Genomic DNA, 23,550 nt, shown 5'->3' on the forward strand with positions numbered 1-23,550 from the left:
TACAGGAGTGTGTAATACCCTGAACTTCATAGAGTCTAGGCTTGAATTAATTCAAAACAAACAAACAAACAAACAAACAAAACAAAACAAAACAAAAATAAATAAATAAAATAAAAAACTTATATTATTTTCATTAAACCAGTATAAAAGGCTAAACTAAGCCAGCTGAGGGCTTTTATATTGCACCTGGTCAGGGGGGAGCTAAGGGAGGAGTTTTGCTGGACTACTGGAGTTGCGTTGACAACACCTCACTGTGGTTCACTACACAAAGAACACCGCTCATTAGAATAATATTGAACTTGCTCTACAATTCGGATTGTCAGAGTGTAGTTAAATTATTAACAAGTCAGTAAAAGAAATGTGGCAGAAAACCTTAAAGTGCTCATATTATGCTTTTTGGCTTTTTCCCTTACCTTTATTGTGTGTTTTTTTTTGTGTGCATGTTATAGGTTTACAAAGTGAAAAAGCCCAAAGTCCACCCAAAAGGAACTTACCATCTCCAACAGAAAACACTGTTCACAAACTGCTCCAAACAGCTCTATTTTTTCTTTTTAGGAGTGAGCTGGCTCTGATTGGGAAGCACTAAATGTGGAGGTCCAGAGACATTAAAACATCCTCATTCAATGTAAGAAATATTCTCTACAGAGGAAGAAGCTTTTCAGAGACCTGGGAGCAGCTGGGGAAACCCTTTTTTTCTCTACGATCTGTTCTGAACTTGGATGACTGTTGGACTACTTGTGCAGTATTGGACTAGCCTATAATAAAATATATATGAGTGTTAAAGACTGTTTATTATTTCTGCTACTTATATTCACACTGTACTTTTAATTAATTTATGTTCGTACTGTATTTATGTTGACACTGCACTACAATAAAATTTGTACAATCCATTTGAAACAATCTTTTTCTTAATCTCACTTACTTCTACTTAACGTTTTTATTATTTCTTACTAGATTAGATTAGATTAGATTTGGATTGGGGTGAGAACAGTCTTTGATGATGCTGCACGCCTTACGCAAGCATAGCTTGCCCTGGATGACCTTGATGGGGGGGAGTGAGGAACAGGTGGTGCATTGGGCAGTTTTCACCACCCTCTGCAGTGCTTTCCGGTCATGGGCAGAGCAGTTGCCATACCAAATTGTGACACAGTTGGTGAGGATGCTCTTGATGGTGCAGCGGTAGAAGTTTACCAGGATCTGAGGAGACAGGTGGACCTTCTTGACTACCTAGTACTACCTGTCTACTGTAGCTATGTTACTTATTTACTTTATACACTTATTGACTTTCTTACTCTTATTTTACCTTGAATTTGACTGTGAGCAACTGCAACTAAATAATTCAATCAATAAAGTATTCTGATTCTGATTCGTATTAAACAGTAGAGGGCAGCAATACCCCATTGCAGCGTCTAGTCTGATGGTCTAATCCAAAGAAGAAGAAGAAGGTAGATTACGTCATGGCCAAGATGGCAGCCTCCCTGGTAGAGAGTGGAGAAGATGCGTTTAGAAAAATGTTCAGGTTTTATAAGAGAAGAAACCCACCGCCAGATTTTAGCGATGTCATTGATTTCTCCAAAGGTTTATCGAGTGACAAGGTGAGGGGAATATCATACCAGGTCGAATGGGAATGGAAACCTCTAGTAATTTGTGATTCAATCCCGAGCGAATCTGCCATGTCTGTAGTTTGTCAAGTAAAAATTCCACCGCAAATTAGACTACGTTGCCATATTTGGACAAAACATATAAACTCGTGTATAAATATTAGTCAGCATATCTGTGATTCGGGGTTGTATTGGCAATTATAAATGTAGGTTTTGCCAGATGCTTGACATCATATGTGGGGAATAATGTAAAATACAAACTTTACTTTTCCCGTGTGAATGCGCCGCACGAAACACAGACGTGTTCGTAAAGTACAGAACTAACGTTATTATCAGCAAAATTAACATTATGAGAAGTCTTATTACGATTTACGAGTTGGAACTAGCAGTAATCTGTAGTTTACTAACTAATGTAGCAGTGTGACAGCCGCCATGACAACAGCTTGGTGGATATCTATTCCCTGGTAATAATCTTCAGTGTTTCCACACGTCTTCTTTAGCCTATGATATAGGATAAAGGAGATGGGGAAGGAGGCACTTTATAATGATTTAGGAATAGACAACAGCAAGGTTAAGATAGCACCACTGGACTTTGTATTTTACCCTCATGGATATTAATAGCAGTGGAAAAGATATGTGATATACTTCTAATGTTGTATAATTCAACAGCAGCACTACTGTATAGCCTCAGAATCCCCAGACATAAATCAATCAACATCCCTGATACTGTGTGTGTGTGTGTGTGTGTGTGTGTGTGTGTGTGTGTGTGTGTGTGTGTGTGTGTGTGTGTGTCATAGATAGTTCCAGCTATGCTGGACCCTTCTGCAGTGAGTGATGTGGAGGCTGCCAGTGTTGGATTACAGTCTGTCAGAGACTGGAGAGCCTTCAGCCTGCAGGGCTACCCAGGTAAACGCAGGAAAGATGGAGAGACAGACCATTGTTTACCAAAATCAGACTCAAATACCAGGGGCCTGTTGCACAAAACCAGGATAAGGGATTAAGCTGGGATATTCCAGTTATCCTGGATGAATTTAGCTTTGACTTGGTTGCACAAAACAGTGGAGATTTATTCTGTGCAGCTAGCCTGCTCCTGACTGGGCTAACAGCCAAGATTTATTAATCCTGGAGCCTTTTCCAGGTGTCCAGACTAACTTTTTGCCTTGGTTGCACTGGTGCACCTAACTTTTTTATTTAGGTGCACCAGCACAAAATTTAGGTGCACCCAAATTTTTCTAAAATTTCAGTTAAATGTTCAGTTTTAAGTCAAAGCCACTTTTCACAAGGTCTTTTATTAAAACAGATTGTGATTAAAATAAAATACAAAGAAAGGGTTTCCTTTACCAGTTTGAAAATATACAGCTGCAACACATGTAAATGAAAGTTATTTAAAATAAATAGCCTAGGATATATTAAAGGGGTGATAGAATGATTATATAGGGTATTTCACACTGTTCCTTAAGGTCTCCTAATAGGATATGTATCATTGGTTGGGCTAAAAATTGCCCGAATGCTATTTTATGGGCCCTTAACTACCCTGTGAAAATGGCCCTATTTGTAACAAGAGCTTTTCTTCCAAATATGGTATGCTCATGAATATTTAGATGAGCTGCACGCTGATTGGTTTGAGCGAACCACATAGAAACACATTGGTGACGAGACAGCAGGTCTCATGTTTCGGACGCTGCAATGTTTCGTTACTAAATTCACTTCTGATACTTTTTTTATGCGAGAAATCAACTATATAAAGCTCAAATATGGGCTGTTTTACGAAAATTGATGGCTAATTGCAAATTTGGTAAGACATGTCGGATTTCAGGAGGTCCACACAGTCTGACGAGACAGCGGCAATCCCGCTGCGCTCCATACCCAGGAGAAAGTCACCGTTACTGGGTTAGCTACTGGACAACCGGGGCTCCGCGGAGCTGCCCGGCTGCTGGCATAACTATAATATACAGTTTGAATTTTGTCACACCACTTATATAACAGCTACCCTAAGGTCTTATACAGCTAACGCTTGTGTCCGATTTCAATTTAATTCATTTTTGTGAATAGGAGGGGTTTCGTTAGCGGCTACTGTCCATTCAGTCCTATGGGTAGTTAAGATTGAGGCTAGTTACACCTTCGGTATAATTATATATTTACAGTTTGAATTTCGTCACGCCACTTATATAACAGCTACCTTAAGGTCTTACATAGCTAACGCTTGTGTCCGATTTCAGTTTAATTCATTTTTGTGAATAGGAGGGGTTTCATTAGCTGCTAGTGTCCCTTCAATCCTAGGGGTAAAGATCGCGGCTAGCTGCAGGCCCTGGACCTCCGTCAGGGCCTCGACATTTGGTAGTCCAGTCACCCACAAACGGTGACTTTGAACAGAGATCCATTTAGCTCACAGTGAGCCGGGGTCTAATAAAGGAGGACACACCGGGCGGCGAGGCAGCACCGGCTGCTGTCACGTTAGCCTGCTGAGCTCCTGCTGAACTGCGACACTACTGACCTCAGGTCAGTGGTGTATCCTATGCAAATGTTGGGGCGTGACAAAGACTAGGAGTTGAGGAGTTGACGTCAACTTTTAGCTTTGTTGAGATTCGCCTGTTTTCAGCAGCAGTTTCAAATTGTGAGATTTGCAGAGGAAAGGGTTCTCAATGGGATTTTGAGGTTCTATGTATGTCCTATTTACCGTTGTTTTTCAACTATGACAAGGTAAAATTGGTTTTGCAATCTATCACCCCTTTAAAAAAGGACACCCCTATAGCTCAGTTGGTAGTATAGAGGTTCGACTCCGACCTGCAGCCCTTTCCTGCATGTCATTCCCCCCCCTCTCTCTCCCCTTTCATGTCTTCAGCTTTCCTATCAAAATAAAGGCTGAAATCTTAAAAAAAAAACAGTAAAAAAAAATAGTATCAAATCATAACAGGAGGTATCTCGAGACACTTTACAGAAAGAGTAGGTCTAGATCACACCTACATCTTACACGCTATTATTCATCGAACTGAGGTTAGTTGCATTTAATAACTTCTAATGTGTTTTTCGCCGTGGCTGCCGCAATAACAGAGAGTTACCAGCGGAAACAATGGTACCAATACAGGTTTCCTTCTCATACTTAACAATATACAGCTGTGTTAAAAACGGGAGTTTGGACCGGTGGTGCTGTGTCTCTCCAAGTTGCAGGGAGCCCTGTGTGAGTGAATGGGGGCGGGGCTGCGCGGAGGAGAGATCCAAACACAGGCACGTCTTTACAGACGGAATGGGTCATGTAACGCAACATCGCTTCATTCGTGGAGAGGCAACGGATGCGTGGAAATTCGGTGCACCGGTGTGACCTAGGAAAAATCTTAGTCACACCCTTACAAATTTTGGTATATATACATTTACGAACTACTGCTATTAAATGAAACCATTTTTAGGTATGGCAGTTTCAATTCAGAGCCGTGGTCAGTAAATGTATATTTTTAGGCTACTTACGCTAGGGTGACCATATTTTGATTTCCAAAAAAGAGGACACTCGGCCTGGCCTCAAGACAAATCCAGACAGTGGTGATTCTCAGAGGTTAATGAACATGCTTTATTATGCCTCAATTGTGCAAAAATAACTTTTGTAATAAAATAAAATCTGTAACATGGAACAAAATAATAGCTCTGTTTTAAAATAAATAAATAATATGAAATAATGTTCTAAATATGACATCTTCTGTGTTAGAAAATCCAGCTTCAACAAAATATCTCTTAATACCTTTTCAATGTAATAAGATAAATAATAAAGACACTGAAACATGTGCCAGCTTTGCACACTGTGCACTCCGCCTCCCACTTGGCCGGTCCCGACCGGGACGGTAGTGGGACATTTTTTTTGCAGTTCAACTGTGAAGCTGCACTAGTCTTGTTTTATGGTTGTAAGTGGCCTGATGTTTATACTTGTGCGCTAGTGTGTGCGTCGAGACGGCGTGTGTGTGTGTGGGGAGTGGGTGATATAGAGCGGGGGAGAAGTGAGAGTGACAGCGAGCGAGTCCTACCGACTCTAGAGTCATAGTGAGAGAAACAAAGTGTCTCCCCTGTGTTTTCTGACCACGGTGGGAAATCTCTTAGCAGGAAACGCTTCGGCATTTTGTGTGTAATGCTGCTCCGCTGTCTGCCCTGGTCCCTGTCTGTCTGCCCTGGTCCCTGTCTGTCTGCCCTGGTCCCGGTCTGTCTGCCCTGGTCCCTGTCTGTCTCCCCTGGTCCCTGTGTATGTCTGCCCTGGTCCCTGTGTATGTGCGCGTTGCTCACAAGGCAGCCTCTCGGGAATTGCGTCACACAACAAAGTAACCTACCGTAGTATTGTGTTGAGCAAAATGCCAGTCAATTTAAGTACACGCTTAATGGTCCCATGAAAAACAGTGAAAACCGGACATTTTAATGAATTTATAAAACCCCCCCGGACGCCCCGGACAGTAGGTAAAAAGTGGACATGTCTGGGCAAAAGAGGTTTGGTCACCCTAACTTACGCATTCAGTCGGTCCGTGATCGTCTGCCTCGCTTTCTCTCGCTGTTTTATTACACCGGCCGTGTTTCTATTTTGCAAATGTGTTTCACGTTGTCATAATTTCATTTGAAGCTGCTGCTCATTCTGTGTAAAGAATACACAATGCCTATTCTCCATTTTAGCATCAGTAAATCTGTGATCGATACCGTGGTCTATTTAAGAAAGCTGTGAACGTGCACTTATCCCAACTATGTACACCTGGCTTGACATAGCTTTACCTTCTTATCCTTGCTCGGCAAACGTGCAACCGATTAAGCCATGATGAGCGGATCACACTAAGTCAAGCTGCGTTTTTTTCAGTTATCCTGGATTTCTTCATTCTACTTCTAACAGGCCCCAGGAGTTCAACACACTCAGACCAAGGTCCCCTCTAACCTGGTGCATTATTGAAAGTCAATATAGTGCGCCCGGATAGCTCAGTTGGTAGAGCGAGCATAGAGGGCATATATAGAGGTTTATTCCTCAACGAAGTGGTCGCCGGTTCGACTCCTGCCCTTTGCTGCATGTCATTCCCACCTCTCTCCCCCCTTTCATGTATTCAGCTGTTCTGTCAAATAAAGGTCTAAAAAAAAATGCCCCCCAAAATAAAGTAAATATCAATGTTTACATAAAGAATTGACCCCAAAGCATGACATATAAAAATTTACTTTTTATTATTCAGATATCTTAAGGTGAGAGGTCTAGGGCCCCTTTTTAAAATGACCATGCCAGTTTTCTCCTCATCTTTGGAGTGTTTTTTAACCCCCTTCCTGACAAGCTAAGAATACATAGTTGGTACCAATGGATTACTTAGGTCTTGTAGTTTCTAGTTATGATACAGATAGAGATTGATTCTGGATTGTATGAATTGATATTGGATCATCATGCAAATGAAAATTGATTTAAATTGGAAAATCTGTTTTTTAAACCAGCCCTAATAAAAATACAGATGCATGTCAAATGAAAGGGAATTGTCATAGATTTGCTAAGCATGTAGAACTCAACAGGGAGGATAAACAGCATTCTTCCAAAAGATATTCCCTAATTTTTGTGTCATGAGGATGTTGGTTGAGAGCACTGTCAAAAGTGGACAAAATTACCCATATGTGTTCAGTTAGGTTGAGATCTGGTGACTGTGAGCTATGACATATTATTTTGATATTTATCAAAGCATTCAGTGAGCCCTAAGCTCTGTGTGGAAGTATCTGCAATTTGTTTCTCCAAAGTATTTGCTCAGAGCATCTTCTTTCATTCTGGTATACCACTGTACATCCAGTACGACCACATGTATGTCATTGTCAATTTTATTTGTATAGCATTACAAGTAAACCCATAGTGATTTACGTTAAAACAAGGCATTAATTGAAATAAGAATACAATAAACATGACAAGACAATCAACAAAAACATCACACACAAGTGTTACTATACAAATTCATACACACACACACACACACACACACAAAATAGAAAGGTTTTGAGTTTGCTTTTGAATGTTGAAACCGTTGTGATGGACCTCAGGTCAGGCATCTTATTCCGGGAGCCACTGAAGTGATGCGAGTACCGGAGTAATATGTTCAAAATTACGTGTACGTGTAAGGACTCTGACTGCTGAATATTTGAATTTTGAATAAATTGGAGGCATTCTACAAATTTGATAATCCTGCAAAAAGAGCGTTACTGTAGTCTAATCTGTTTGAGATGAATGCATGCACCAGTTTGTCAGAGTCAGTTTGAGATATGAATGCTCTAAGTTTTGATATACTTTTTTTTTTTTTTTTAGATAATTTTTTAGGCTTTTCCACCTTTAATTTTTGACAGGACAACTAGGTGAGAATGGGGAGAGAGAAGGAAGACATGCAGGAAATTGGATCACCGGTCGGATTCGAACCCTGGACCTCTGTGTCGAGGCATAAACCTCTCAGTATATGTACGCCTGCTCTACCACTGACCCATGGTTTTAACATACATTTTAAGTGATAAAATGCTGTTTTGGTGATATCGGGATGTGTTTTTGCTCATTTTGTATTTCAGAGACCGTGAATCTAGGTGTGAATAAATCTTTTGTCTATCATTTTTAGGACCAACAATGAGAATCTCAGTCTTGTCTTTATTTAGCTATAGAAAGTTTTTGGACATCCAGCAATAAATATCATTAATACAGTTTACTAGTTTGTTAACAGAGCTAAGATCATTGGAGGAAAGTGAAATATACAACTGTGAGTCATCGGCATATGACTGGTAGGATATGTTTCTTAATTATGATACCAAGCGGTAGCATGTACAGCTTAAAGAGCAATCGTCGAGAACTGACCCTTGTGGAACCTAGGGCTGCTCGATTATGGAAAAAATAATAATCACGATTATTTTGGTCAATATTGAAATCACGATTATTTAACACGATTACTCATTAACCTTTGGATATAATGGATAGTGTCCAGGGTGTGGAATTGAAAGATATGCATCCAGTTGTTTATATAAAATTTTTCAGGTATGTTACTTATAAAAGAGAGATTGGAAATTGGTCTTTAGTTATTAGTTGTACCTGGATCCAGATTGTTTGTCTTTAACAGAGGTGAGACAACGGCACGCTTAAGAGAAGCAGGGAAAATGCCAGTCTGCAAGGGGGCTTGATGTATTGCTGCAATAAATTGTTATATTATCTCTAATATGAGACACCTTTTCTCAAGAGAAAATTCATTACATTTAGTTGTTGATATGAGCTCTTGAGGAATACATTTGGAGGCGTTAATCAGTTTGTCATTTTGAAGAGAATAGAAATGAAACATTATTGTGCTTATTGTTAATACATTGAGAAATGTAGGACTGTCTGGCAGATTTCATATCTGGGTAATAACATTAGTGCATTTTTATAATTTCAAAATAAGGGTGCAATTAGTTTTTTCTCCATGTCCGTTCAGCTCTCCGACAGACTCTTTTTGCCATTTTTACTTTTTCACTGCTTCTCCGAGGTTCTTTTGGTGGTCCACAGTTTTGACAGGGGCAACATGATCAATGATTTGAGTGTGAAATTGTCAACCATAGCATCACATGACGGCAGGGTGTATAATTTGAAAATTCATTGATGAAAGTAACTGCAGTGTCAGCATTGTGTGTTGTACAGGGTTCATCTTCATCTCCAACCCGTTCCTGCTGGGCTCACAACCTTTCTGGGTCAGACAGTGTCTGAAGACCTACTCTCAGAAGCCCAATGTCTGCAACCTGGACATGCACATGTCTCCCTCTGACACCCAGGACATCTGGGGAAAGAGTGTTCATAGCCTCAGGTGAGAAAATTCTGTCTGGATCTCCATCCATCCATCCATCTTCGTCCGCTTATCCGGTATCGGGTCGCGGGGGGAGCAGCTCCAGCAGGGGACCCCAAACTTCCCTTTCCCGAGCAACATTAACCAGCTCCGACTGGGGGATCCCGAGGTGTTCCCAGGCCAGGTTGGAGATATAATCCCTCCAGCTAGTCCTGGGTCTTCCCCGAGGCCTCCTCCCAGCTGGACGTGCCTGGAACACCTCCCTAGGGAGGCGCCCAGGGGGCATCCTTACCAGATGCCCGAACCACCTCAACTGGCTCCTTTCGACGCGAAGGAGCAGCGGCTCTACTCCGAACTCCTCACGGATGACTGAGCTTCTCGCCCTATCTCTAAGGGAGACGCCAGCCACCCTCTTGAGGAAACCCATTTCGGCCGCTTGTACCCTGGATCTTGTTCTTTCGGTCATGACCCAGCCTTCATGACCATAGGTGAGGGTAGGAACGAAAACTGACCGGTAAATCGAGAGCTTTGCCTTCTGGCTCAGCTCTCTTTTCGTCACAACGGTGCAATAAATTGAATGTAATACTGCACCTGCTGCGCCGATTCTCCGACCAATCTCCCGCTCCATTGTCCCCTCACTCGCGAACAAAACCCCAAGGTACTTGAACTCCTTCACTTGGGGTAAGGACTCATTCCCTACCTGGAGTAGGCACTCCATCGGTTTTCTGCTGAGAACCATGGCCTCAGATTTAGAGGTGCTGATCCTCATCCCAACTGCTTCACACTCGGCTGCAAACCGATCTAGTGAGTGCTGAAGGTCACAGGCCAATGATGCCATCAGGACCACATCATCTGCAAAGAGCAGCGATGAGATCCCCAGCCCACCGAACTGCAACCCCTCTCCACCCCGACGACGCCTTGATATCCTGTCCATAAATGTTACAAACAGGATTGGTGACAAAGCGCAACCCTGGCGGAGGCCAACCCTCACCTGAAACGAGTCTGACTTACTGCTGAGAACCCGGACACAGCTCTTGCTTTGGTTGTACAGAGATTGGATGGCCCTGAGAAGAGACCCCCTCACCCCATACTCCCGCAGCACCTCCCACAGTATCTCCCGGGGGACCCGGTCATACGCCTTTTCCAGATCCACAAAACACATGTAGACCGGTTGGGCATACTCCCAGGCTCCCTCCAGGATCCTTGCGAGAGTAAAGATCTGGTCCGTTGTTCCACGACCAGGATGGAATCCGCATTGTTCCTCCTCAACCCGAGGTTAGACTATCGGCCGAACACTCCTTTCCAGCACCTTGGAGTAGACTTTACCAGGGAGGCTGAGAAGTGTGATACCCCTGTAATTGGCACACACCCTCTGGTCCCCCTTTTTAAAAAGGGGAACCACCACCCCGGTCTGCCACTCCTTTGGCACCGTCCCAGACTTCCACGCAATGTTGAAGAGGCGTGTCAACCAGGACAGCCCCTCCACACCCAGAGCCTTGAGCATTTCTGGACGGATCTCATCAATCCCTGGGGCTTTGCCACTGTGGAGTTGTTTGACTACATCAGTGACCTCCGCCTCGGAAATTGACAATGATCCCCCATCATCCTCCAGTTCTGCCTCTAACATAGAGGGCGTATTAGTCGGATTCAGGAGTTCCTCAAAGTGCTCCTTCCACCGCCCTATTACCTCCTCAGTTGAGGTCAACAGTGTCCCATCCTTACTGTACACAGCTTGGATGGTTCCCCGCTTCCCCCTCCTGAGGTGGCAAACAGTTTTCCAGAAGCACCTTGGTGCCGACCGAAAGTCCTTCTCCATGTCTTCTCCAAACTTCTCCCACACCCGCTGCTTTGCCTCTTTCACGGCAGAGGCTGCAGCCCTTCGGGCCCTTCGGTACCCTGCAACCGCCTCCGGAGTCCTCTGGGATAACATATCCCAGAAAGACTCCTTCTTCAGTCGGACCACCGTTGTCCACCACGGTGTTCGTGGGTTACCGCCCCTTGAGGCACCTAAGACCCTAAGACCACAGCTCCTCGCCGCAGCTTCAGCAAGGGAAACTTTGAACATTGTCCACTCGGGTTCAATGCCCCCAGCCTCCACAGGGATGCACGAAAAGCTCCGCCGGAGGTGTGAGTTGAAAGTCTGTCGGACAGGGGCCTCCTCCAGACGTTCCCAATTTACCTGCACTACCCGTTTGGGCTTACCAGGTCTGTCCAGAGTCTTCCCCCACCCCCTGACCCAACTCACCACCAGATGGTGATCAGTTGACAGCTCCGCCCCTATCTTCACCCGAGTGTCCAAAACACACGGCTGGATCTGTCTGACCCAAAACTTTGTTTTGTCAGGAGAAAGATAGATAATTTAGTTATTAAATTGAATGATCCTTGACGCTTTGGCAATAATGTTCACCAGACATACATGCCAATAAAGCATATTTAATTAAGAGAGCGAGATGCACAGCAACCACGATATTAACATTGGAATAATGAGTAATAATTATAGCACTGGGTATAATAGACTGATGTCAACGGTAGCGATAAACACAGCAGTAATGATAATAGAAATATGACTTATAACAATGTAAGTGTGCTATGTCTTATTCCCTCCACAGTTCTCCTCACTCTGGAAAGAGAGAAACAAAGACTCTACTTGACAGGCTGCGCTGGGTCACTCTGGGATATCATTACAACTGGGATACCAAGGTAAGCAACACATCCTGCTTTGTTAGAGGATCCTTTAGGTAGGATTCAATTGATAGAGGTAGAGCTGTAAATGCAGAAATGAATACCAATTTTCTGATCATAAATATACATTTTATCAGTATATTTTCATTACCTTTTATCACAAATGTCTAATTCTTTCAAACAATTTTATTATTTTTTAAGGATGTAAAATCCTTGAGGGTTTGCACTCATGTTACACTTTCAAGGGATACCACCCCCTTACTCCTACTGAGTGGCATAACTAACTTGGAAAGGCATTTGTTAAATGTACCAAACCCAGTCAGTGCTCTATGGACATTTCCTACAAATTTCTAAATGTTTATACATTATATATAGCTTCTACATCAGCGGACTAGCTACACTAAACAAAGTGGAGATCTGTCAAGATTTGCCCAATGGCAATTCCTGTCAATTAAACGTGTGTGCGATGATATGAGATGCTGATGGGCAAAGGGCAATTTGTATTGAGAGGGCAGCACAATCTGTGCGCTGTTATTGGCTCGGGGTTAGACTCACTTGGGGCCCAAACACTCTTTGCTGATGCCCATAAACGTCCCGACTAACCAAAATAAAAGTAAAAGAGAGAATCCAGGCAGAGGACAGGGTCTCTGTAGATACAGACACCACCACACACTTCTAGTTATACGTAGTGATGATTGAAAGGGATTACTTTTGTATTAGTCTATAAATTGTTTGTTTCATATTATACCTTTTTAAAGTCTGTAGTCATTTCAGTATTTAGTAGTGAGTATTTAGACACATCAACTGTGTACTACCTGTGCCTAATTTAATTTTGGGCCAGTTAACTTTTTGAGATTGTGGTTTTCTTTTTGAAAGATGTGTCCAAAAGTCTTATTGTTGTTGTGAAGACTTCTGGTTGCCTGTGGACAAGTTAGTGAAAATATATTTAAAAAACTGTGTTATTTAACATTTCAGACCTGTTAAAAGATACATCTTCACGTTGCTTTGTTGTAGGGCTGCAACAATGAATCGATAAAATCGATTAAAATTCGATTACTAAAAAAGTTGGCAACAAATTTAATTATCGATTCGTTGTGTCGCGCAACTATTACACCACCTAGTCGCGGAGATAAAAAAAAAAGTTTTTTTATATTTAGTTGAGAGCGGAGTGAAAGAAAAGAAAAAAGAGCAGAGCGGGGGTAGAGGAAATACGGAGAGAGACCGGAGAGACCCGTAACGTTGTTCTGAAACACATGGCGGAGGCAGAGAAATCAGTACGACCTAAGTCATCCAAGGAGCATTTCACACTAAATAAATCAAAAACGTGTTAATTGCAAGATAAGCAAAAGCGACACGGCATGGCACGGGCGCACCACGGTGATGAGTCAGCCCCTAAAACGTAAACATGTTGGAGTCCTTGATGAGGAGGAAGGGAGTTCAACAGCAGGGTAAAGTCACTACACTATCCTACTTCTGTTCCGTTCTGAAGTGAGGAACGTAACGTCCCTCCAGTAGCTCTTCTGGTGCTGCGGTTTACTCATTATCCAGCTGACTAGCATGACAAGCTAGGGTTAGCTTGGTAATAACAGTAATAAAGCAGGGGTGGTGTTGAAGTAAAAAGTTAAAACTATGCTTACGTTTTGAAAACAATGTACTTTAAGGTAAAAAATTTAACTTAAAAAATGTAAACTGTTTTGTAACTGAGTGAAGGAATGTTTCAATACTGATTAAGCCTAATCAGCATTTGTCTGGCTCACACCTTCTCAAGCTTCTAAAGAATTGATTAGGTCATTGCTGTTATTTAGCATAAATGTAAAAGCGCTAGAAGACTTATTGTTTAAACAACTTTGAGAGCCATCCCCTGTTGAGCCAGACGTGATTAAGACAAAGAACGAGTATTGCTGTAGTTTGGAAACAATTGACACCGTCTCGGTAAGATCCTGTGACCGGGTGTAGCTTCAATACACTGATTGGGAATGTACACCTTTTCTTTTGAGAGACATCTGACCAATAGGGAAAGAATTAATTTGAAGAACGACCCAGGTGGAGGGAATAAATGTGTGATCCGGAGACTGACTCAGGACTACAGCCTGTTGCTAGCCTCGTGAGACCGTCCTGATCTCGCGAGCTCCAGTTTTCCACTCGCAGATCAGTCTGGCATCTTGAGGCAGAGAAAATTTGGAGCCGTTAGCCAAACGACCGGGCCAATCAGCGTTGGTTTTGAGGTGGGTTAGGTGGTGATAGACCGATGGTTTATCCAATCAGCTAACCAGTATTATCAGCCAGCGGTAGCCCTAATTATGTTAGCCGCTAATAATTTTTTTTTCTCTTGGATCCTTCTTTTGGAATATGGTCCGGGAACCTGAAATGGTGTCTTTTATTCCTAAATTCTCGTTACACAAACGGCAAATATCCTTTACCGACATGTAGCTTGCATGCTGAGCTTACGAGGTATGCTTTGCCTGCAGCAGCAGGGGCGGGCTTGTGGTTGTATTTTCATACGCTTCGTGGATCTGATTGGTTGATTTGGCCCGTCTATCACCAACATAGGTGATAGACAGATGGTTCATCCAATCAAATAACCAGTATTCCGCCCCTTCCCAAAAGTTCTCCAACGGAAAGTTCCCAGATGGATATGCCGAGCAAATGCAAAGCAATCCATCTGGCGGAGTCAGGATAGCCTGTGACCCTGCAAGGGGAAGCTGCTGCAGTCCGCTGTTAACAGTGTATTTGTTTTGTCATGTCGCATGGTTGCTAACTGTGACCCGACAGGGGAAGCATGTTTTGCAGTCTGCTGCTGGCAGTGTTTTATGTTTGATTGTGTTTTGACTGTCGTTTTCATGTTGTTTTATTAAACCTCTTGCTTAACTTTCAATTCGACCCCAGCCTCTCCTCCTTCCTCCAGAAATCAGAACGAACACGTCTTTTAGACATTTCTTAACAGTGGTACAGTTTGCAAGACTAAAGACATGGTTTTATTCACTCGCCTTTTTTGGCCCATTTATTTTTCAATCTGTTGTCATGTATATATTATGTGCTTTGTCCCATATCAGTTATTGTTGACAAATATATTAGTGTGTGGTGTATAAATGAACTTAACTTGCACTTACTACAATGATGGTAATAATTTAATGAATAAGTGTGTGTCTGTCTGTCTTGTCTGTATCTGCTATTTGGGTTACTTACCTTTACACAACTATTAATTAAAACAACAAGTATGTATGTATTGAGTTGATGTAAATCAATGCTTTTGTTTTTTTTATCCGATTCATCGATTAATCGAAAAAATAATCGACAGATTAATCGATTATTAAAAAAATCATTAGTTTCAGCCCTACTTTGTTGTTCCCTTCACAGATGTACTCTGCCAACCATTACACTCCATTCCCAGCTGATCTACACTTGCTGTCCTTCCAAATAACAGCCGCCTGTGGGTTTCAGGGCTTCAACGCAGAGGCTGGAATCCTCAACTACTACCGATCTGATTCATCTCTGGGAATCCATGTAGATGAATCGGAACTAGATCACAGCCGACCGCTGCTGTCATTCAGGTGAGAGGGGAGAATTGTAAGTAAAATCTGCTGAGAGGAAAGTATTCTTCTATACATTTGGGATTTTACAATGCAAAGCAGTTATTTTGTTATTTGTTTTATTGTACCAATAATCCAGGATTTTGCAATATGGGAAAGAAAAAGACTCCATTACCTGGTGAACTACAGAACAATATTCCAACAGCCTCACTTTATATCTTGTTGTCTTTTCTAATAGTTTTGGGCAGTCAGCCATCTTCCTCCTGGGAGGCCTGCGCAGACAGGACCCCCCAATTGCTATGTACATGCACAGTGGGGACGTGATGGTGATGTCGGGACAGAGCCGCCTCCTTTACCATGCCGTCCCATGCATCATTTTGGCACCCCGGGGACGTACAGCTTTAGAGATGGAAGGATGCAACCTGGCCTCACCTCAACAGGACCACTCTGTGGTGGAGCCGGTGTCAGAGAAGGACTGGGCCGTGTGCTCCAGGTACATCCAGAGCTCCAGAGTGAATGTGACTGTCAGACAGGTGCTGGGGCCTGGCCAGAGCTTCCCAGACACACCATCTGCTCACCAAAGGACTGACGCAGGTCTGACAGTGGGCTACCATAACAGAGCATCAGATGGGGAGAGTGAGAACAGAAAGAGGAGTAGTAGCTGTGACTCTGTTGATACTGCAGAGACATGACACAGACCACCTGCTGTAACACTCACTTCTTCTTTGAGTCAGCCGCTTTCCGACCAGGTAGTTACAGGAACATATTATAGAAAAAGTCCACTTCTAAGCAGTTCTACTAACTACTCTCCCCCAAAACCGTTTTTTCAATTTGCATTCGCACTGGACAGGTGGCCATAGGGACTATGGGAGGGGTAAGGGAGTAATGCAAGCACGGCAATGGTCTTTATAGCGTTAAAATCAGAAAACAAAATGGGTGTCTCTCCCTCCCCCGCTTCTACCGTGTGTGTGTGTGTGTGTGTGTGTGTGTGTGTGTGTGTGTGTGTGTGTGTGTGTGTGTGTGTGTGTGAGACGGACAGTTAACCACAGGTTCCCGTTAATCTTATGATGGACATGTGTTGTGATATTTAAACAAACGAACCGTCAACGGCCAAATAAAAGCCTGTTATTTACGAGAGCCGTCTGAGAGACCTCCAGCTGACAGCGGGGTTTCTGAGCAGGACATGGCCGAGCGGCGAGCTTGCGGCTGGGCCAGGCGCCTGCCGACTGTCGCCTCACTTCATGGAGCTTCTTACCTCCGAAAACTTTGAAGCATATTGTCAATTCGGCATAAATATTTGCAAGACTGCCGATATTCGAAACGTTAACAGTTCATTTCTCGCCTAAAAACGTTGTCAGAAGTGAATTTAGTGATAATAAGATGGCGAAACTCGACCCTCGTTGATCTAGGTCCCTAAGCTGAAAAGGGAACAGCGAAAAGACCCTGCTCTGAAGTAGGAGCTGAAAGAGTTACGGGAACTGCAGCCAGAGGGACTTAAAAATCCCCAAATTGGTCCATTCGGAACACGAGAAAAAAAGAGTTCTAGGAACTGCAAAAATCCCTCTGGTCGGAAAGTGGCTTTTCTTTGCCATGATATTGTATTACTTGTCACCTCTGCTAAAAAGCACAAGCCATTTCAGATGTGCTTGTTAGGCTGGGTGCTAAATTTGTCAATACAAACTGTCTGCTTACTTAGAACAGGAAGGTCCACCCAACTTCTACGAGACTTTATACATAGTCCCCCAATTTTAGGACAATGGTCCTAAACATAGAGCCAGTTAAACTAATTCTGTTTCACTGCTGCGGACTAGACTGAAGGAAAATCGCCCCACAAATGCAAGAAATGAAGATGGCTGCCTTACAGGCCTGTCAGAGCACCAATAGGAAGATACAAAGCATCTGCTGTGTTCACTGACTTCACCCAGTTAATAGCCGCTTTCCGACCAGGTAGTTGCAGGAATATAGTTATAGGAAAAGTCCACTTCTAAGCAGTTCTACTAACTATTCTCCCCCAAAACCGTTTTTTCCATTTGCATTCGCACTGGCCAAGTGGCCATAGGGACTATAGGAGGGGTAAGGGAGTAATGCAAGCACGGCAACGGTCTTTATAGCGTTAAAATCAGAAAACAAATACACCCAAAAAGTATGAACTAAATACTAAATCTAATGTATATAGCATATTTGTCAAAATTTAAACAAGCCTCCCGAAGAGAAACGGGTATTGTGTGTGTGTGTGTGTGTGTGTGTGTGTGTGTGTGTGTGTGTGTGTGTGTGTGTGTGAGAGAAATATGTTATTCAATTTAGAACTATTGGACTATTTCTGAAAATGGCTACATGTGCACTCAAATTAAAGCAATCTAAATCCAGAGTGTGCGACTGTTATTCTGTGAAAATGTCTAAATCTAAGAAACGTTAAAATAGAGGAATGTCTCAATTCATACATAATAAGTTTGATATATCATTACTGCTAAAATAAGTTGTTGAGGATAAAGATGTATACTGTATATTTTATACCTGACAGGGCGTTTTCACACATACCTCGTTTGGTCCGGACTTTCGGACTTTTTAGTTTGATCCGAACCAAAATTACAGGTGTGAAACTCCCCCCGGACCGCGGTCCGGATCAAAAGACCAAATTTTGGTCCGATAAAAAGAGGTGGTCTCGGTCCGGACCAAACTGAACAATGGTCCGGTTCGTTTATAGTGTGAAAGCATTTTTTGGATGGTTTGGACTTTTGGACCAAATACAAGAAGCTCTGGCAGGCTCTCCTTGTGTTACAAGACCGGGGAAGCTCCTTTAAGGTGCTTAATGAGAGAGAGTGACGGTGAATGCGTTCAGAGAAGACAGCTGTCGGCTATCAGAGCAGAGAATACATCAGCAGTTTATTTGTTAAGTGGTAAATGTACAGCGTAGGTTTCGGTTTGTCTCTGAATAAATGCTCCAGAAAGAAAGTTCCCGTGTCTTGCTTCTCAACATCACAATAAAACAAAAAGGGCCGCGGCAGTAGGGGGAGAGCAGCAGTCAGTAGGGGGAGAGCAGCAGTCAGTAGGGGGAGAGCAGCAGTCAGTAGGGGGAGAGCAGCAGTCAGTTGGAAAAACTCCGACACAGAGAGAGCATATGAGAGGACGAGGAAGCCCGTCTTTAGTGCGCTTGCAAAACTGCAGTGTGAAACCACAACTTACCGGATCAAATGTATACAATGTAACAAAAACATGAACATTGGTTCGGACTTTCATGTGTGAAAACGCCCTAAAATGCAACCTTTATCTGGATATGTTACCTGGATAAAGAAAAAACAAATTAATGCCAGGTGTAAATGCATGCACAGCGGATTGGGATAGGAATTTGATCAGATCAGCCAGACCACTTTTGGAGGTGTTCAGGCTCACATTGAAATGGATGTTAGGAAATGTACCCAACATTTCCTCATTTTCATGCATCTTCATCAGCAGTAATGTCACATGACTCCTATAAGCAAACATGAAACTTAAATATAAAACAAATGTAAAAACTAAACTTCAAACCACAGAGTTTAGTAGATTTTAGGAGCTACAAATGTACTGAGAGCTGAACACACATTTTAACTTATAAAAACATCTTTCTCTCCTGCACAGGTCCCTCCGCCTGTCGGTAGACATTTTATGTCGGCACACAGAAAAACAAAGGCTTTTTCAGTAGTCATCGCATGTTTCCAGGGCTGGCTCTTACCAATTTGGTGCCCTAGGCAAGATTTTAGCTGGTGACCAAAACATTAGTAATATCATTATTGTGATGCTAAACGAGAGCAGTTTTCTTTTGTCAAGACTTATTTTTGAAAAATTAAAGAAAAACAAACAAGTGGCATCAAATTAATTATATATACAATATAAAGAAGGTATTGTACAAATTAGAACATTAAATAAACCAGTGCAAACAAAGAGATTTATAAAAAGTAATACAAATTAAAGCTGCAAGCAGCGTTGTACGGGCCCTCGCGCCTCTGCGCGAGTCGGGGTTACTGGCGGATGCCGCTCCTTGCAACGGTGCATTCACTCAGACACTGCAAATCTTGAGCAATGAAAAGGGAACTCCCTGCTGAGTTTAATGATACCTCACACAATACTCTACGTCATACAGTTCATTAGCTGTGAAAGGGGGCGTGGCCAAAGCATAGGGGTCCGGGCAAACTATCACCAATCAAAAATAACCTGCTGAGTTCAATGATACCTCACACAAGGGTCTACTTTAAACAGTTGAAATGTTATGAAAGGGGGCGTGGTCTGAGTAAGTTGGCGTGCTTAAAGTATTTTATTAGGGCCCGAGCGCTGACAGTGGCGAATGCCCTATTGAAACAGAAGGAATTGATGGTGATGAAGCAGGTGAAGATAGACTCAACGATGGCAGAGTTGAAGTTCATGCTGGTAGTCATCACCATCGCTGTGGATGTCTGAGGTTTCCAGAATGAATCTAGAATTTAGAATGAGTTTTAATAGCCCAGTAACACTTTGGCTACATTAAACGCAAAACGTATGCTGACCGTTCGCAAAGCCTTTGTGCTGCTGAATGTATCTTTTCACCTGCAGCGCACACACGGCGTAGGATTGTGTGAGTCAAAGGCGAGACGGGGAGCTTTTGCAATGGGATTGTTGTTGTTTCTTCAGTTTTTTGGATCCGGCACAGGGCTGTGAAAACGTCAATCTACTGTCAGCTGTTATCAGAGGACGCATGTGAGGGAAACAAGAAATAAAAACAGAAACTCTCAAAATGAAACTGACTATACACTCATTGAGCGGTGTCCTGCAATGTCATGCTGCATCCTGCTGAACCCTGCTGCTTCCGGTTACGTCCATCCATGCTCTGCTGGGCCACGCTACATCCTGTAACGCCCTGCAGCGCCCTGATATGACATGAACTACTACGACTACCATTTGAAGTCACTGTTCCATTATTAATTTGACTATTATCGCCACTGTTCATCATATCCCCAACCGGCCCGTCAGACACCGCCTACCAAGAGCCTGGGTCTGTCCCAGGTTTCTTCCCAAGAGGGAATTACTGGAATTGTTGGGGCTTTGTAAATTATAGAGTGTGGTCTAGACCTACTCTATCTGTAAAGTGTCTCGAGATAACTCTTGTTATGATTTGATACTATAAATAAAATTTAATTGAATTGACAGTCACTAAGTCATTTCCTGTATACAATGGTACAGAAATTGTTAAGAGTACTGTAAAAGAAAGTCGCCAAAAGAAACAGGACTTAAATGATTCACCTGAATGACAGCCACTCCGATACCAGGCCCAGTATAAAGTAAGAGCATTTGTAAGGGGATCGTTTTACCCAAGTTTGTGTTAACATAAGAAAGTCAATATCATTTCAAGTAACACAATTATTACAAATAAAATATCTGTTGCATAGAGAGCAAAATTTACATTTCAGTAGAATATAGAAGAAGTGGAAAACACACTGTTGATTGTGTTTCCCATATAGGGGGCTAAGATAACATCCACAAATTTCTTGAAAGATAAAATATGGACTATTTAGCAGGATCTTAATCGGATTTAAATTAATCAAATCACTTGATACATTTTCAGTTCAAAGGCATTTTCATCACCTCCATTTTTATCAATACATTTTTGTTACTTCCACCCCTCATCTGGGCACACTGTCCCTGAAGAGGTCAGTGGCCATGTGGCTGTATTTAGCTTTTAGGACAATTTCTTAAATGATTATTCCTTGTTACTTTATAACTACCATGACTAGGTGTAACAGAGTTAAAAATGCACTTTATTAATTCTAATTTCCAATTTACTGCGCACACCCACTCGCCACCTCATCCAGCTGCTCACAGGAGAGCCATTTAGACACGGAAAAGAAAGCATTTTGAGCCAGACTGTTTATTTGTCTTAACTTTGTGTAGCCTAAGCAATATATAGGCTTTCAATGTAGACATAGAAACAGGAATGGAGAAATGCTCGTAGTGAATACATTATTATTATTTTTTAAATCGACTGTGTGCTTGACCTAATTGCATTTCAACATATTACATTTATACACCAAACCTACAGTATGCCTAGCTAGGCTATGTGCAGAACGTTGTTTGTTATTTCAGAAGAATCCCATGGTCTGCGAGCTTCTAGGCTCTGAGTCTGCGGGTCGGATAACCTTTGGTCTCTCTGCTCACTCAGTCGCTTGAGTTGACTTGTGGAGTTGTTGCCTATGAAATTGTAAGTTATAAAGCTTTTTGCAGCTAAGATGGCTTGGACTAGTAGTAGCTAATGTTGCAAGAGGTTTGTGTGTGGCGCTGTTATCATTTTAGATTGAATTGTAGTAGGACTCAACTGATCCAAGTTAATGATACTAGTGACTCTCTATTTGTGAGTCAATTTAAAGACTCGGGATAAAGATCTGAGTGAATCACGACTCAAACAGGTTTAATCACAATATTGTCTTGTATTGCTGAGGTAGGTTGCGTGTAAAATCCTGCTGCGCTATTTTATTGTTTTCTTTGAAAATTGTGTTGTGACCCTTCACTATTTAGTGCCTCAAAGCTAACCAGAGCTACAGAGGGGACAATGGAGAGGGCGAATGAGCTGAATGACTTCAACAGGTTTAACCAGCCCTCGTCCTTGTCCCCCTCCACCCCCACCCTCACCGCAGCCATCTCTCCTTCTTCCCTCTAGACACCTCCCCCCTGACACCACAATCCCCCCCTCCTCCTCCCCCACCTCAACACAATCCCTGCCTCACATCACCACAGACCAGGTCAGGGGATAGCTGAGGAAGCTCCGGCCCAGGAAAGCAGCAGGCCCGGATAAAGTGTGTCTGAGACTACTAAAGACCTGCGCTGCAGACCTGGCTGAACCACTACAACAGATCTTCAACCTTAGCCTACAGCTAGAGAGAGTGCCCACCCTCTGGAAGACATCCTGCATCGTTCCGGTTCCCAAGAAGAACAGGCCCCGCGAGCTGAACGACTTCCGACCGGTGACACTCACTTCACACCTGATGAAGACGTTGGAGCGACTCTTCCTCAGCCTCCTCAGACCTCAGGTACAACACGCCCAGGACCGGCTGCAGTTTGCGTACCAGCCAAATGTTGGTGTGCCATCCTCTACATGCTACACCGAGTCCACTCCCATCTGGATAAGGGAAGCAGCACAGTGAGGATCTTTTTCTTGGACTTCTCCAGTGCCTTCAGTACCATCCGGCCACATATACTTCAGGACAAACTGAACAGGATGGGAGTGGACCCCTATCTGGTAAACTGGATCAAGGATTATCTCACTGACAGGCCACAGTACGTCAGGCTGAAGGACACCACGTCTGACACTGTGGTCAGCAGCACTGGAGCCCCCCAGGGCACAGTGCTGGCTCCTCTTCTCTTCACCCTGTACACCTCGGACTTCTGTTACAACTCGGAGCTGTGTCACATACAGAAGTACGCCGATGACACAGCCATCATTGGGTGTATCAGGGGTGACAGAGAGGAGGAGTATCGGAGTCTGGTGGGGGATTTTGCTCTCTGGTGTCACACTAATTGCCTACAGCTCAACACCTCTAAGACGAAGGATCTTTGGGAGGTCCAGACCAAGACTGCAACCAATCCAGCTAGAGGGAGCTGAGGTGGAGGCTGTGCAATCCTACAAATAGCTCGGGCTGTGGCTGGATAATAAACTGGACTGGACAACACACACCAGCCACCTGTACAGAAAGACACAAAGCAGGTTGTACTTCCTGAGGAGACTGCGGTCTTTCAATATCTGCAGCAAACTGCTGTTGATGTTTTACAAGTCTGTGGTTACCAGCGTCCTCTTCTACACTGTGGTGTGCTGTGGGGGCAGCATATCCAAGAAGGACACCTCCAGACTGGATAAACTGATCAGGCGGGGCGGCTCTGTGGTCGGCATGAAGCTGGACTCACTGGTGACGGTGGCATTGAGGAGGACACTGGAAAAACTGCTGGACGTTACTGACAATGCTAGCCACCCCCTGC

The 23,550-nt window shown here is 43.2% G+C and overlaps 1 protein-coding gene across 1 annotated transcript; it reads left to right on the plus strand.

Moving 5' to 3' along the window:
* The first annotated feature begins 1,421 nt into the window (after window positions 1-1,421).
* Window positions 1,422-16,556, plus strand: alkbh1 (alkB homolog 1, histone H2A dioxygenase). Its single transcript, XM_028565231.1, has 6 exons — window positions 1,422-1,595; window positions 2,399-2,507; window positions 9,223-9,385; window positions 11,974-12,064; window positions 15,404-15,597; window positions 15,815-16,556. Exons 1-6 carry the CDS (start codon window positions 1,458-1,460, stop codon window positions 16,266-16,268), a joined length of 1,149 nt encoding a protein of 382 aa, XP_028421032.1. The 5' UTR covers window positions 1,422-1,457; the 3' UTR covers window positions 16,269-16,556.
* Window positions 16,557-23,550: the final 6,994 nt, after the last annotated feature.

The sequence above is a fragment of the Perca flavescens genome, chromosome 20 (genome assembly GCF_004354835.1).
Source record: "Perca flavescens isolate YP-PL-M2 chromosome 20, PFLA_1.0, whole genome shotgun sequence".
In the NCBI taxonomy this organism is placed as follows: domain Eukaryota; kingdom Metazoa; phylum Chordata; class Actinopteri; order Perciformes; family Percidae; genus Perca; species Perca flavescens.